A 16201-nucleotide genomic window follows, 5' to 3' on the forward strand; every position below is an offset into this window, starting at 1 on the left:
TCTCCTGTGAAACCATCCGGTCCAGGGCTTTTGTGTACCGGGAGTTTTTTGATAACTGCTTCAATTTCTTCAGCTATTACTGGTCTGTTCAGACTTCCTGCTTCCTCTTCATTCAGTTTTGGAAGTTTTTTTTTCTAGATATTTTTTCTAGAAATTTGTTCATTTCACCCAGAATTTCAAATTTCTTGGCATATAGTTGTATAACCATAATATTTTATGAGTCATTTCTTTATACTCAAGAGAAAAGAGGTTAAGGTGACTGAAAATGAATGATAACATTATCCTTAAGAATTCTTTCCTAGGATACTGCTTTGGCAAACTTAGAGTTAGAATCTCAGTAGAACTGCTGCTCTCACCAATAATAGGTAATACATAGCACTAAATATGGGCCACTCACTGTTCTTAGTGCTTTGTCTATATTAACTCATTAATATTAGCTGTATCTTCTCCTGTCTCAAATGGGTTACAGATAAAGAAGCAAGGTAGGAGAGATTTATAAAATACACTACTTTATGTAAACTACATACCAAGTCAGTGACAGATAATAGTTCTAGAATAGTTCAACTTTTGACTACTGTAATGTGTTTTTTAAGAAATTTATGTGATCTTTTTCTGATCATTATTACAGTAATTTAACATGGGGTAAATCTCTTTTCCAAGAAGAGAAACAAATGTCTTATATAAGTAAAGCAGTTTGATATAAAATTTGTAATATAAAAATTTTTGTTCTTTTGTGCAATGTAATGAAATCCTGCAACAAAACATGCTCTGCAAATTACATGAATTTAGAAATGGCATTGACTTCTGATCTCCATAATAAATCATCTTTCAATTCGTCAGCCTCTCAATTATGCAACCGTGTTTTACTAATTGACTATTTTGGACTCCATTTATAGTATTTTGTTGGTTTTTACCTTATTACTTCATTTGAATTTAAAGTAACCTGTATAGACTATGCATCATAAAACTCCCAAGGCACTGTTAACATAGACGTGCACATTTGGCAATACTGTACCATCTGTTTAAAAGCGTTGATAAATCTAAATACACGTTGAAGTTTAACATCATGAATGACTTGCATTGGCACAATTGTTTTTTTGCTACCTGTTTTCTGAAAATAAAACCAGATGCTAAAATGTGTTTTATCAACTTTGTAGGCGAGGAATTGCCTTGGCCTCCTTAGGAGGCCCAATTTATGCAATTGGAGGGTTAGATGACAACACTTGCTTCAACTATGTGGAGAGATATGACATAGAATGTGATCAGTGGAGTACAGTAGCACCAATGAATATTCCCCGCGGAGGAGTTGGCTCTGTGGCTCTAATAGTAAGTGATATGGCAACTTGCTCATTGGATTGGATTGTATCACATTCCTAACCAAATAAGGAAAGATCTGGTATATTCATATTTTCAATGTGCACATATCAATTATACTCCATATTATTTCACAAAATGCTGCTTGCTTTCAAGATTCTGGTATACCATCAGGATAATATATAAATAAATTCAAAGTCTAATGTGATATGTTTTTATTTTCTCTTAGAACCATGTTTATGCAGTAGGTGGCAACGATGGGGTAGCTTCTTTATCTAGTGTGGAGCGGTATGATCCACATCTGGATAAGTGGATAGAAGTTAAAGAGATGGGTCAACGAAGAGCAGGCAATGGAGTTAGTGAGCTCCACGGTTGCTTATATGTTGTTGGTGAGTGGATGGTATTTCTCTGGTCTAATTTTTTACAGGGTGTGCAATAACAGTGTTATAAAAGAACACAATAACACAAATTATAATACTTTCAAATAGATTCATTAATGCATTCATTAGGTTCAAATGGAATCCGTCCTAAGGTTTGCTTTTGAATTCTTACAGTTGACATTCATGCTTTTTTGTTTATATCTTTCTGTTTTATGTTTGAAACTTCTACCTCCATGGAGAAGTTTAGATATACTTGCTACTCCATACTCCTAGCAAGTATATCTAAACTGAGGGATAAACTAAACTCCATCCTAGTATGGAGTAGCAAGTGTATCTAAACTAAGGTATTACATTTAAATAAGATACATATTTTTTAATCTAAGGGCAGAAATTGAATGTGCTTTGCTAAAATCTTTAAAGATCTAAGACATGTTTTTTGCATCTCAAGAGAATTATGTTGATTACGTTAAGCTATACAGAATGGGTATTGGCATCATTATATTAATTTGTGACTTGCAGAGTTGGAAGGAACCATAGGGCAATGCTTTCTCAAACTCTGATATGCATATGAATAATATGGAGGTATTGTTGAACTGCATAGGAGGGGCCCAGATTCTGTATATTTATCAGTTTCCTAGTGATAATTGATGCTACTTCTGGTCCACTCACTTCCAATAGTAAGGCTTTAAAGGACTGAGAGATGGGAACAATAATGCCTGTCTTTCCAATTGTTTTAAGAATTAGAGGTAATATATGTTAAGCATCTCCAATTGCATCTGGTGCTTTGTAGTTACCCAATAAATAGGTAGCTATATTGGGATTAGTAATTTCTTCCTTTACAGAGGAAGAAACAAATTCAGAGTTTGCCACTAGCACATGTCATACTTATGTTGATATAAATTGTTTGGTGTTATATAACTTAGGGTTTTTGAAAAGAGAATGGGATATTGTTAGCATTTAAATATCTGCAAGTAATAAAAGTAATGCTGAATCTTCCAGTGCTCATGTGCGTTAAAGAAGAGAAGAAATAACATAATTTACCTTCAGATCCTGCCTGATCACAGCAGTTCTGTGAAGGAGTCAGTCTCAGATGAGTAACTTACAGTTACATGCCTAAACAAGTGACAAAGCTGGAATTTAGACTTGGGTCTTTGAGAAACCAGAGTTTACAGTACACAGTTGCTACCTCACAGCTCCCTGTCCAGCATAGGCATTGTGTATGTGTTATGTCAATAAGAGTATCATTGTTGTTGTTACTTTTAAACCTAACCTTATAGTTGGAACAGAAATGGTAAGAATAAAACTGACTCAGGTTGAACATTAAAAAACCCCCTCTAAGTCTTCAAATCCTACTTAGATATAATTGTTTTGAATAAGAAAGCTTTGGAGGTAACTATGCACATGTCTGACAAGCTGTTTGCATCCTCTTTCCTCTGCTTTGAATTCTTTCTTATATATATGCATTACCCAAGGAAATGATAGGAAGCCAGTGCAAAAGAGGGCTATGAAAAATATAACCAATAAAAACTTAATCTTTTACATTAGCATGAACAATAAAACTAAACTCTGTATTATAATGAAAAGGTGTTCTATGTCATGGTGTTGATGACAGTTATCATTTGCTGATACATTTGTTAAAATTTGTCAAGTTATGCACATAAATTTGTTGAATTTTACCTCAGTTGATTACATCAAGTTAAAGCCATTAGAGAAGTTACCTGTTGATATTCTTTTTACTGACCTTGTTTCTAAATAGGTTGATCATAATATCAATACTTCCTGTCTTCAGGAAAATAGGGTTAGTCACCAAAGAAAACTGTTATTCATGTAGACTGACATAGAGCCTAAAGAGGGACATTTACTTATAAAGGAAAAAACAAGCACTGTTAAAATAACAGTCTATGTTTAACCCTCAGGGATGTTATAAGTAACATTGTTAGAATGATCTGCAGACAGTACTGTCATCACCTACAATATTGTAGCATGAGGATGTAGTTTTGGCAAAAATTGGTAAGAATTCAATCCTAGTTTACTGTTTCTAGTTATGATGGCAATTATAGTATTAAAGGAAATCGCTGGAAAACTTTAACTTACATCTAAATGAGTCAAATGACTTAATGTAGTATATTTTCTTCTCAAGCCTTGTTACTGTTTAAAAATATAATACATGTACACACAGAGGAATCTCAGTGTTGTCTTGCTTGCTCATAGGAAGCTAAGGAAAAGTTGTAGGAATGTCTGTTGTTTTTTTCTTTTCTCTTAAATTGTATTCTTAGATACAGGGACTCTAGTGTTTCCTTCTTTAAGATTAAGTGCTTGTATTGCAATAAAATACTATTTCAGTTATCTTGAATTGTAGAAAATATCTAATAGGAATTGGTAGTGGTTATAGGTGTTGAGGTGAATTTTTTTTCCAGATTTTCTCTTTTCTCTAAAATGTTTTTAAAAGATTAGGTTTGTTGAAGTTGTTGAATTGAGGCTTAGCAGTTAATTTCTATAAAATGTAATGCTTTTAAAATTTTTCTCTCTATAGGTGGTTTTGATGATAATTCTCCTCTTAGTTCAGTTGAGCGGTATGACCCTCGAAGCAACAAGTGGGACTATGTAGCAGCACTTACCACTCCCAGGGGTGGAGTGGGGATCGCAACAGTGATGGGCAAGATCTTTGCAGTTGGTGGTCATAATGGCAATGCATACTTAAATACTGTAGAAGCATTTGATCCAGTGCAGAATAGGTAATTTTTGTTATCTGCTTTAATGGGATCTTCCAGTAACTGATTACTTCACAGTGCTAAAATGCTGCTAGATGTAGTTAACATAAAACATTTAGGATATCTTATCTCCCTAAGAAAGCTTGGTGTCTTTTAAAACCAGTCCCTTAATAGGCAATTTTTATCTTGTTGATATTTTGAGTAAATCATGCTTTGTTTCAAGATAACATTCTTTCTGCTCTTTCTTTTCAGATGGGAGCTAGTTGGATCTGTGTCTCACTGCAGAGCTGGAGCAGGTGTAGCTGTGTGTGCCTGTTTAAATAGCCAAATTCGAGATGTAGGTCACGGGCCCAATAATGTGGTTGACTGCATGTGATTTGAGTTTCAGCCGACAACGATTTAGTCCTGTCTGATAGTCAAGAAAGACGACCCGGATTTTGTATGACCATCTTTGAACAATTTTAACTACTACTAGAGTCTTATTTAAATGTGAACTGTTGTCTTGTGACTAAGTGAAACTTTTGGAATAGTAGGTAAAGAATTATTAGTAATTAAGTTAAATTTGGTTCTTCCTACTTTAGCAAATAATTGAGTAGGGAAGGAAGACATTGTAACCTAAAACCATACCTGCTCTGAAAAAAGGTTTAAAGTCATGCCAAATGTTGAAATCCCCATTTTAAAAAGTGTGGATGAATCAAAATGTAAAACAGAGTCATTTGCTTAGTTTTACAACTTCTTTTGCCTAAAGGTATTAACCTTAGGCAGTGGATTTTTCCTAGAGGGCAGATTAGAACCTATTCATCAACACCAGGATATCAGGATAGGTAAGAAACCTCCTTTTAAAGAGCATTTCTATTTGGTGCTGACGAATGTATGCCTTGCTTTTTTCTAGGTGTTGATTTTTCAATTTCTTGGATATTTACAGAAGTAGAAACAAATGTGTCCTCTTTCTGCATGCCACTTGGCTGCATTTTCAGAAACTTATAGGAGTGTTAGAAGATCTTAATTTCAGTTTGGCTTGTTAAGACACCAAGAGACCTAGCTGAACTAATTCAACCTGAACAAATGTACACTTTTATTTTTTCATCTCTTACAAAAAGGAATTTTTACATAATAAGCAAAAGTTGAACTAGAGTAAATATTAGAGGAAGGCTTTAGAGTTGATGTTACTCTGGTGCCCAGTGAAGAAACCTTGAGAAAAAACAGTACAGCTTATGTGACTCTTTAATGAGGGGAACCTAAAAATATGTTCAACACTCTTTTTTGACTTAATTGTTTGATTCTGAACTCCCTATTTTGCTATTTGCCACCATTCTGGTGTTTCTAACTGTACAGAATCTGTATTAATTTATTATCAGAAAATGAATGCATTTTTACAGAAACCTTATATAGACTGTAGTTTACTGATTAAAGTCCATCATCACAAATAAAAGATATTGTTGGTAAAACAGAGAAATATTTTTTCCTGTTTTATTTAATCCCCTTTGGTATATTTATTGAACTTTAATTGAAAATCTTTCTGTACCTTAATTTGAAGTCAGGATATTTGTACACCTACTGATTTAACAGCTTTTCATGGTTTTAACCAGCATTATAAAATGACCTACCCTTTATGTATATATTTTTATAAATATTTATGAAGAATATTAAATATTTTCTATTTTGTATTTGCAGTGCAGTTTGATACTTCTCTTCTAGGCCTTTCTAAATTTTCCTTTAGTAATGCCTTAGAATTTAGTATAATTCACTGCTGGTCAGTCTTCTGGTTCACAGGGAAGCAGGGGAATGAAGAACACTAACCCCGTCTAGCCAGCCCTGAAGTGCATTGCCTAGTTAGTAGCTCTGGTGGTCCTCATTAAAGGATAACCTGGGCTTGTCCATGCAGTAGATCAAAAAGCCACATTACAAAAGCTAGTTAGGTATAATAGACCCTCCAAAAAAAAAAAGGCAAAATTGTAGGAGAGCTCAGCATAGCATAAAAAGGTCTTTCATGAAGCAGATTTAAAATTTCCCAAATTATGCCATTTTTTTGCTCTCAGCCTATGAGCAAGTCTATATGTCATTGCTGGATCTGACCCAGTGTTGTCTTATATAACTATAACCATATTCAGTCAATCCCCAGAGCATTTAACTCTGTAGTACTTACTAGACTGGCTACAACAGGCTGGATGTAGAGAATAAGTTTCAAAACCTGGCTTCAACTGTGTATTTGTCATATCTAATGGCGTTCTTGTATTACAGTGCTTGCCGAGCTGTAGTTACCAGTTTATTCTATTTATTTGGTGGTGAAAGGGATTTTGATCTTATTTCTAAGATTAAAATATTTTTCCTTAAACATTTCTGCATTCATCATGTGTATAGAATTTAGGAACATAAAGATGTTACATTTCCAATTGTGATTTTTATTTTACAGTAGTCACCTAGCATACTAAGTTGGTACCCCAGCTACCCATAAAATATGAACTACTCACAAGAGAAGTCACATGAAGCAACGGAACATGTGGCTGACTGGCACATTGTGTGGGCACAGTCAGAAGCACAGCCTTGAAGGACCCGGCAATGGTTGAAAAGATAAATAGTGGAATCATATGCACAATCTCTTTATTAAACACATATTCTTTAAGATATGAAATGAGAATCAGGCCAAAGGAATTATGCAGTTGAAAGATGATTATATTCATAGGTATAATGAGATGAAATATTAAAAGATGGCTCCTTAATTGTGAGGCCTGTTACTTTCAGCTCAGATGTTAAAATGCCTATCAAAAAGTGATATAAAATAGAGCTAAATTTTGAAATTGTACATGGAAAAAAGAAAAAATGAAAATTTGCATATTATTTCTTCAGGATATATTTCTAGGTGCTTTTGTGTGGTTTTCCCATTAGTCATTAAAGCCACTGCTTTACTATTATTGCACTGCCACTTTAAAAACAAATTACTCAATATTGTTTTTGACTAATTTCACTATATTTTGTGTAACTAATTGATTATTTTTTAGTGTTTGAATAAACTCTATTTCCTTGGAGGAGTTATCATTCATTCTCTTAATTACCAAATGTATTTTGAACTTAAAATGCTATTAAATGTCTAGTTAAGAGATTATTGAAATTGCATGAACTACTCTCACAAATGATAAATGTGAAAAATTTGTTCCCTTTTTCTCTGTGTAGAGAATGCATTTAGAATCTAATTCATGTCTTATCAGTTAAGAATGTTTTCTGTGATTTCTCATCTCAGACTTTTAAAGAAATTACTATTGGGATGCCATTGGCTCTGTCTCTTTTCCCCTTTATGTGGAGTTTACAGGTGGCAATAAAACTTCAACATAATATTTTCTTAAAACCATGTGTAAATTTGTGTAGTACTCGAGAGCAAATCAAAATAATAAATTATATATACTATCAAGTACTGAGATCAAAGAGTTGGGTTTGTATCAGTGCTATTTATTAAACTACATTGCATGTATCTATTATAAATAGGAATGTCTTTCTGTATGGTCGATAAAACTTTACTTCTCTGTTTGATTACTTTTATGAATCTTATCAAAACGATGTAATTATTTTTCTCCATCACACAAATACAAATCAATTTAGTAGGTTGGCTGCAATATTTTTCTCATAAAAAGGATATTTCTGTTTAACCGAAAATAGGAAGATGTTTGTTACCCTTACAAAAGTTACAGGTAACTGATATAATCAGCCACTAGCAACTGTCTCTTCAGCAATTGCAGACTTGTACTGTATAGAAATGAGATTCATTATACATTAAGATGAATGTTGTCCTTATAGGTAGTAACTTCGTGAAACTACAGTTTTGTTTAGCTGTGCTGCCATTGCTAAAAACTTATCTGAAACTCCTCTTTGAAAAAACAGCCTGAAGATCCCATTTGTCATCTGAGAGAACTGGTCTCTTGAAAGTTGTGTTGATTTTGAGCAGGGTCTTAACTTGGTTATGGTCCTGTGTATTTTATTGATCATACTGGATTCAAGATATTTTATGCTTATCACAGTTGAAATCTACCCACAAAGAATATTTTCTTTCACTGGAAAAAACTTTTTCAAAAGTAAACAGTTTTAGTGGAAGAGTGCTAAAATTACCCTGAGCAATAGCACCTTCAGTGAATGAAGTATATAGCTTCTTTGAGGGCAAACTTTACTTGAATGCAAAAATTCTAGTTGTTTTTGTTGCTGTTTTAACAAATCACTCTTCTATTATCTCGATTTAAAAAATAGTTTCAAAGACATTAAGTATTTCAAGATCCACAACTAATCAGTGGTTGACCAGTGTTCTTTATGATTGAAAAAGTTAACTGTTCCACCTAACCAGCTATGAAACTCTGCTTTCACAAGAAAGTCTATATGCTTTTAAAGGAAGATGATTTGTTTTTTCACAGTCTCTTCTTAGCAGTATAAAAATATTTCTGGTCACTATATTCTTTTTTGTCACTTTCCTATTATTTTATTGAGATGTAATTGACATATTAGTTTCAAGTGTACAGCATAATGATTTGATATATGTGTGTATTGTGAAATGGTCGCCACATAAGTCCAGTTAAACATGCATCACCATCCATAGCAACTTCCAAATAGATAATGCAGTATTACTAACTATAGTCACAATGCTGTACATAACATCCCCAGGACTTAGAACTAGAAGTTTATGTCTTTGCTGTCCTTCACCTGTTTCACCTACTCCCTACAACTAGCTGCCTCTGGTAGCCACCGGTCACTATATTTCTGTATGTATTTGATACATATATAAATATATGCAACATGGATATTATCAAGTGTACTGATAAAACACTCGTATACCTACTTCCTAAGAACTAGAATATTTCTGGTAGGATTGACTCCACATTAGTGTGCCCTCTCAATTCCAATTCCCACCCTACCTGAGAGGTAAGTATCCTGAATCAATCATTAGTTTGTTTTTTTTCCTTTAGTTGTTATACATATATCCCTAAATTACATATTGTTTACTTTTGTTGATGAGCTTCATAAAAAAAAAAAATAGTATCGCCCTGGCTGGTGTAGCTCAGTGGTTGAGTGTGGGCCTGCAAACCAAAGGGTCACAGGTTCAATTCCCAGTCAGGACACATGCCTAGGTTGTGGGCCAGGTCCCCAGTTGGGGTCATGTGAGAGCAACCACACATTAATGTTTCTCTACCTCACTTTCTCCTTCCCTTCTCTCTGTCTAAAAATAAATAAATAAAAATAGTATTATACTGATATGTTAGTCCTTTTTCATTCAACAGATTTATTTTTGTAATTTTTTCAAACTGTATTAGTCTCTTTATTTGTATGGTAATCTCTTCCAGTTCTGTTTGTAGGTAATGAAATGTCTAAGAAATCCACTTCAAATGTTGGCTCTTCTGTGAGCCTCGTCTTTCCCTTTACTTCAACCCAGAATTAAGACTTTTGATCCTTGTTTTTTTGTATTCAAGTCTCAAGAGTTGTTTTCACTGTAGAAATTATCTGAAGACAGTCTTATGCTTTAGTAGTGGTGTATAACCAGGCTTTAGCTTCTCCAGGAATTCTATACAGTATGAATTTAAATATGTATTAAACTAAGAGACATTCTCTCAAATTAGTTTAATGCATTTTAATTTTAGACAGCATACATGACATCTTTTTGTTAAAAACAATGCCTCCACCCCAAATAAATCAAGGTCAAAATAAATGAAGAGCTCAAGATAACATCAGTCCCATTTGTCCTAGTCCTGGTGTGTGGCTGAAAAGCAGCAGTTACGATGACAGGTGACAGACCCAAATTCCAGATTCTTAACTCTTTTCCCTCTTTAAACCATCCTTAAAGAGAATCATATGTGGGGTTGCAGCATCTTCACAGTACTCCCACAGAGCAAGCACACCATCTGAATTCAGGTTTTCATCAATCAAGAACTGGGAGTTTTGAAATTAGCAAGGATATGCTCAGTTTGTTCTGTAGCCCCTGTCAAAAAAGGCTTTGTTCTTGCAGGTCTCCAAGTTTCCCTTTGACTGATTCCATGTCATCTTTGATGTACTTCTCATAGGCTTTTTTTGTGAAGCTTGTTTTCTGCAAATGATGGTTCATGACAATATCAACACCAGTGATGGCTGTGCTTTCGGAAACTTTGCCCTCAGGACCTTCAGTGGAGACATTGCCACCAATGACTGAGTCATCAATGTTATTCTCTGCCCACTGACCCTCTTCCCCTCCCCTCCAGGCACAGCCTGACTAATCTTCCAGATGTAGATATCAGAGAACATCTCATCCTGGCTGATGAGGTTGCCGGCAGCTGGAAGGAGAGGAGGGCTATGCTAGCTTAAGTGGAGCTTGGGGGTTGGGGGAACCTGGTGGAAAAGCTGTAATTTGTGTTGGATATAGTTTTCTTTTTCTTAGCTTTTATAGCACTAAAGTGAACAATCATATTTCATATAGTTTCTTGGTACATGTGTGCAAGGGTGATTTTAGAGTATATGCCTGTAAGTATAGTTAGTTGTAGGTATGTGCTTAGTTAGCTTTGTATCAGTTTTATAAATAATACAAAGTTTTTTTCAAAGTGGTGTGCCAGTTGACGTTATGGTTTACCACTCACTTGCTATTGTAACACCTAATTCTTGCCAATCTGGCAGGTATAAAATTATATTTCATTGTGGCTTTTTTTCCTTATTGATTGAATATATTTCCTTGATTACTAGTCATTCCTGTTTCTTCTGTGAAATACTTCTTGATGTCTTTTGTCTATTTTTCTATTTTTTCTATTTTTATACTTAAGAATTCTTCATAATGTATTCTAATATTTCCATTTATTTTTATTGCACATATCTGTCCAGTTTGTGGCTTGTGGCTTATCATTTTGGTGTTTTGGTAAGAAAGTTAATTATAAAATATTCAAATGTAGTTCTTTTTGTGTCTTAAGAAATTTCTTACCATCTCTTCTAAAAGTCAAAGTTGTAAATTGAACCTGTGATGCAGCAATTCTTATCTCAGTATATACTCAATAGAAGTGCATGCATGTGTGCAACAATCATAATAGTGAATTTTCCTTCAATATTAAAAAAATGCTTAAATACACTACAGTATGGTCATACGATGGCATAATATGCAATCAAGAACATAAAGTATTACTACACAAAATATAGAGAAATCTCACCAATCCAGAAACAGAATAGTACATTATGACTGAATCAATTTATATAAAGTTTATAAAATAGGAAACAGAACACCTGAGAATGTTGAATATGTATGGACAACAAGGATTGGTGACTGGCAGTGCGAGAACTAGAAGCTGATCTGGGGATTCCAAAAACTACTATGCCTGAGATTTTGATGCAAGGTCTTGGCATGAAATGTGTTTGTGGCAAAATTTGTTCTGCAGCTTCTGCTACCAAAGTAGAAGGAATTGTCGTGCTGCAGTTGCTAATGACTTGATTCAAACCACTACTCATGAGCCAGATTTACTCAAGAAGGTCATAACTGTGAGGAATTGTGGGTCTATGGCTGTGATCCAGAAACAGTCTGTCACCCTACTGGAAGTCACCTGGTTCTCCACGCCCAAAGAAGGTGCAACAAAGTTGCAGCAAGATCAATCCCATGTTAACTGTGTTTTTTTATTGGGAAGGTGTTGTCTATCATGAGTCCACCCCTCCAGGCCAAACAATGATCTTGTTCAGAGATCATTGAACTACCTCAATGTTCTTCGTCAGTTGAGAGAGACAATATGATGAAAATTGCCACAGCTGTGGGCAGCTGGTGATTGGCTGCTTCATTGTGCCAACGTGCCTGCTCATGCATCATGTCTAGTGCAGAGTTTTTGGTGAAACATCAAATCACCCAGGTGACTCAGCCCCACTGCAGCCCAGATTTGTTGCCCTGCAACTTCTGGCTTTCCCCACAACTAAAATCACTTTTGAAAGGGAAGAGATTTCAGACCATCAATGAAACTTAAAAAATATGATGGGACTGCTGATGGTGATTCCCACAAGGGGTTTTACACAGTGTTTTGAACAGTGGAAGAAATGCTGGGAGAAGTCGTGAGGTCCCAAAGTGTCTATGTTGAAGGGGACTGAGGCATCAGCGTCCTATGCGCAATGTTTCTTCTATCTTCGATAAATGTCTCTCTTTCATATTACATGACTTGATACTTTCTGGACAGACTTCATACTTCAATAAAACACATGGAGACTACCCTGGCTGGGTGGCTCAGTTGGTTAGAGCATTGTCCTGATACACCAAGGTTGGGGGTTCAATCCCCTGTCAGGGCACATGCAAGAATCAACCAATGAATGCAATCAATGTATGTTTCTCTCTCAAAAATCAATACAATTCAAAAAACAAAAAACATGTGGAGACCAAAAAAAGAAAGTCATATGTGTTTAGTCCACCTGGAATTGATTTGTGTGTGATAAGAAAAATTTAATTTATATAGATAACCAATTTTATTCTATTTACTAATTCATCCTTTCCTTGGGGACTTTAGATGGCCAATTTCCACATAAGTAAACATGTCTTACTGTTTTTGGACTTACTGTTCTATTCCATTGGTCAATTTGTCTAACAAAGGGCTAAGTGACATTATTTTAATTGCTGTAACTTGATTAAAGTTCTTAAGACACAAGTGGCAGACACAAGGTCCATGGGCCAACTTCAGCTCTCCACCTTGTTTTATCTGGCCCAGCACCTTGTTTCTACCCAGCAGCAGCACTAAGCTCCTTGCCCCTAGTTAAGGAGTAGTTACATTTATACAGCCCTAAAATTACATTCAGCCCTTTGAAGGCAAGCGTGAGGCTGATGTGGCCCCAGTGAAAATGGGTTTGACACCCCTGTCTTAACACAGGAAAGAAAAGTCCTTATTTATTTAAGTTCTCTCCTATTTTTCTTAAGGAGTGGTCTTGGTCTTTTGCTCTTTCATTACATAGAATTAGTTTGTCAAAGTGTTGGGGAAAGAGCAATTTAAGTAGATTCAAAAAATAGAATCACATTTAACATGTAAATTAATTAGGGATTATTGACAGCTCTACAATATTGAATCTTCCTAAATTCTGCTATTCTTAATTAGGGCAAGAAAATTTCAAATACAGGTTGAATTTTAGAGGCTGCCTTTTTTCATCTTAAAGTAAACATGGTTTTTCTACTTTAATCTGGTAATGGGGTGAATTACCAGAAAAACATTGGAAAATGTTTTTATTTTACTGTCACTTTTTATAAAAATTTTTTTAGCTTTATTAAAGTATAATTGACAAAATTGTATATATTTAAAGTGCAAAATGTGATGATTTGACATGAATTCTTTGTGAAATGATTGCTACAAACAGGTTAATGAACTCATCCATCACCTCACATCATATCGATGTGTGTGGTAAGAGTGCTTAAAGTTTGCCCCACACATTTTGAGGTCATAGCACTTATTGTTATGCTTGATAGTTTTACTAGAGACAGTTATAGTTAGTTTTGTCTTGATATTTTGAAGTTGTTTCTGGTGTCATGGTTTCCTTTGTATTACAAGTCATCTCTGATCTATGGGGTTTGTTTTTTCTCTCTGCTGCCTCTAGGATCTCATCTGGCCTGTAGTTTCACTAGAAGGCCACCTGGATGTGTCTTTGTATTTGTCATGCTAGTGTACATTGTAATTCTTACATTTGTGATGCTTTCTGCTCTGAAAACTTTTGCCATGGAAAAAAATTTGAATATTACCGTTCTCTTTTTCTATTTACTAATGTTCATTTCTGTATAATCTGCCTTTAATTATTGAAGTTTTCAACTACAATGTTTTCATTTCTGAAAGTTCTATTTCATTTTTTTTACATAAGTTTGGTTGTTTGATGTACTCTTCTTTTTATCACTTTCTTTCAGCATTTTCATAATACTTCATATCCTGTGGCTGATAAATCCAGTATCTTGTCATCATGACTCTAAATTTATTTATTGTTTCTGAATTTTTCCTTATGGTGCTATTCTTTCCTGAGTTTGGTGACATTATTTTGTAAACCCACATACTTAGTTGAACCTGTAGAAATCCAGAGATTCTAAATTGGGCACATCCTCTGTGACAGGTTTTGCATTTGCTTCTCCAGGCCAGGAACTGCTCTTGGGACGTGTTAGCTCTCCTCTGACCTAATTCCCAGTGCTGGGGTTTGACTCCTTCCCTTGACTGAGGGTTCAGTGCTCAGTCTCCCAGTCTCAGCGTTGACAATGGCCTTTGTCCTCAGAGCCACCGTGGTCTTCTGTCTACTTACCACTCCTGTTCAGGTTCCAGCTGATACATAAATTGGCCTGGGGTGTTTCCTTGTTTGTTGTTATTGAGAATTCAGTATTTAAAAAGAATGTTGTTTATAATTTATCTGAGAACTAACAGTGATAGGACAACCTTTACATTATCTGGACATTCACAACCCCCAGAGCAGAATGTTGCCAGTGCCATTCTATAGATCCCAGAAGGCAGTTTTATCTTAATATTCACCTACCTTTCTTTTATGCACTAAAAGTCCCTCCGTGAGAGTTATTTGTTGACTATCTTAGTAGACCTTAACAGAATGATCCCATATATTTCTCATACTTGAAGCCTTGAATAAATTTAGTTTATGAAAGGATAATTCATCACATGTAAGATTACTTGGCATAGATGTGTCAGTCACTTTGTATGTGTGCCCTGAATGTCTCAAGTATCAGTTACTTTATATACACCTGTCCCTTGGCACGTGGTGTGTTCACCAAATCCCTTTGTAAGTATGACTCCCATACACTGATGTAGGTTCAGAAAATAATTGCCTGGAACTTTGCAACTGTTGTTTGTTTTTAATTTCTGTTTTGCCTGTTGGCCAAAAATAGTAACATTTTTACCTGGCCATAAATTTCCTGATTTCTCCCTATTCGTCCATAAACAATGATCATTGTTCCTGCTGGAAACCAGAGCTCGGGGCTGAATGACACAGTGGCGTTGTATTACACACAGACACAGCGCTGTACTTTTCCTTCTGTCCGTCTCACTTCATTTCTCATGCAGTACTCGGTGTGCTTTTTTGGAAGTCATTTTTATTTTGACATATAATTTATACAAAATTCACCCACTGTGTTTTCAGTTCATGATTTAGTGCCAACATTACAGTAACCCAGCATTGGGACATTTTCATCATCCCCTCAAAATTCTCAGGAGCCCTTACAGTCAGTCTCTACTTCTACCCTCCCTGCCTCCCCTCAGAGGCAAGCAGCCTTTGGGAGTGTTCCGTAAGTGAAATAACACTCTACAGTCTTTTACATCAGGCTGCCTTCACTTAGCAGGTTTTTAGACTAATTTCACCCATACTGTAACATTTTTATTGCTGAACAGTATTCCATTCTATGGGTAACCGCATTTTATTTATCCATTCACTAGTTGGTCATTTTGATTCTTTCCCACTTTTGGCTGTTATGCCTAATGCTGCCATGAATGTTCATGAATATGTCTTAATGTGAGCATGTTTCCATTTTTCTTGGGTAGGATCATACAAGTGAATAGCTGGATTGTAATAAACTTTTAAAGAAAATACCAAACTTATCCACAGTGCCTATGTTACTGAACATAGGTCTGGCTGCCTGCTGCTATAAAAGCCGAGACTTGAGAGGCAGGTGCCGATGTAAAGGAAAGTGGGTTTATTTTCAGGTGCCAGCACCCTGGAAGGTGGGGGACTACTGTCTCAGAGCCCATCTCCACTTCTCAGTGGAGGCAGAGGTTTTTATAAGGAGGGAGAGGGAAACAACAAAAAGATCAACAGTGGAGGGGGGTGCAAAGTTCTCTATGCACAGACAAGCAAGGTCCATTCTGATGAGGCAAGTGG

General features: G+C 35.4%; 1 protein-coding gene and 1 pseudogene across 3 annotated transcripts in view; one reads left to right on the plus strand and one right to left on the minus strand.

The window, feature by feature from the left end:
* KLHL8 (kelch like family member 8) overlaps nt 1-7212 on the plus strand; it is a 71097-nt gene extending 63885 nt beyond the window's left edge. For all 3 annotated transcript variants that reach the window (XM_028506614.2, XM_036026801.1, XM_036026804.1), the window contains 4 exons: nt 1158-1326; nt 1544-1703; nt 4228-4429; nt 4658-7212. In XM_028506614.2, the coding sequence (XP_028362415.1) occupies nt 1158-1326; nt 1544-1703; nt 4228-4429; nt 4658-4781 (655 nt within the window). In that variant the 3' untranslated portion in view covers nt 4782-7212. The remainder of the gene's footprint in view (nt 1-1157; nt 1327-1543; nt 1704-4227; nt 4430-4657) is intronic.
* A 2930-nt stretch (nt 7213-10142) lies between these two features.
* LOC114491996 lies at nt 10143-15278 on the minus strand (annotated as a pseudogene).
* Nucleotides 15279-16201: the final 923 nt, after the last annotated feature.

The sequence above is a fragment of the Phyllostomus discolor genome, chromosome 1 (genome assembly GCF_004126475.2).
Source record: "Phyllostomus discolor isolate MPI-MPIP mPhyDis1 chromosome 1, mPhyDis1.pri.v3, whole genome shotgun sequence".
Lineage (NCBI taxonomy): Eukaryota > Metazoa > Chordata > Mammalia > Chiroptera > Phyllostomidae > Phyllostomus > Phyllostomus discolor.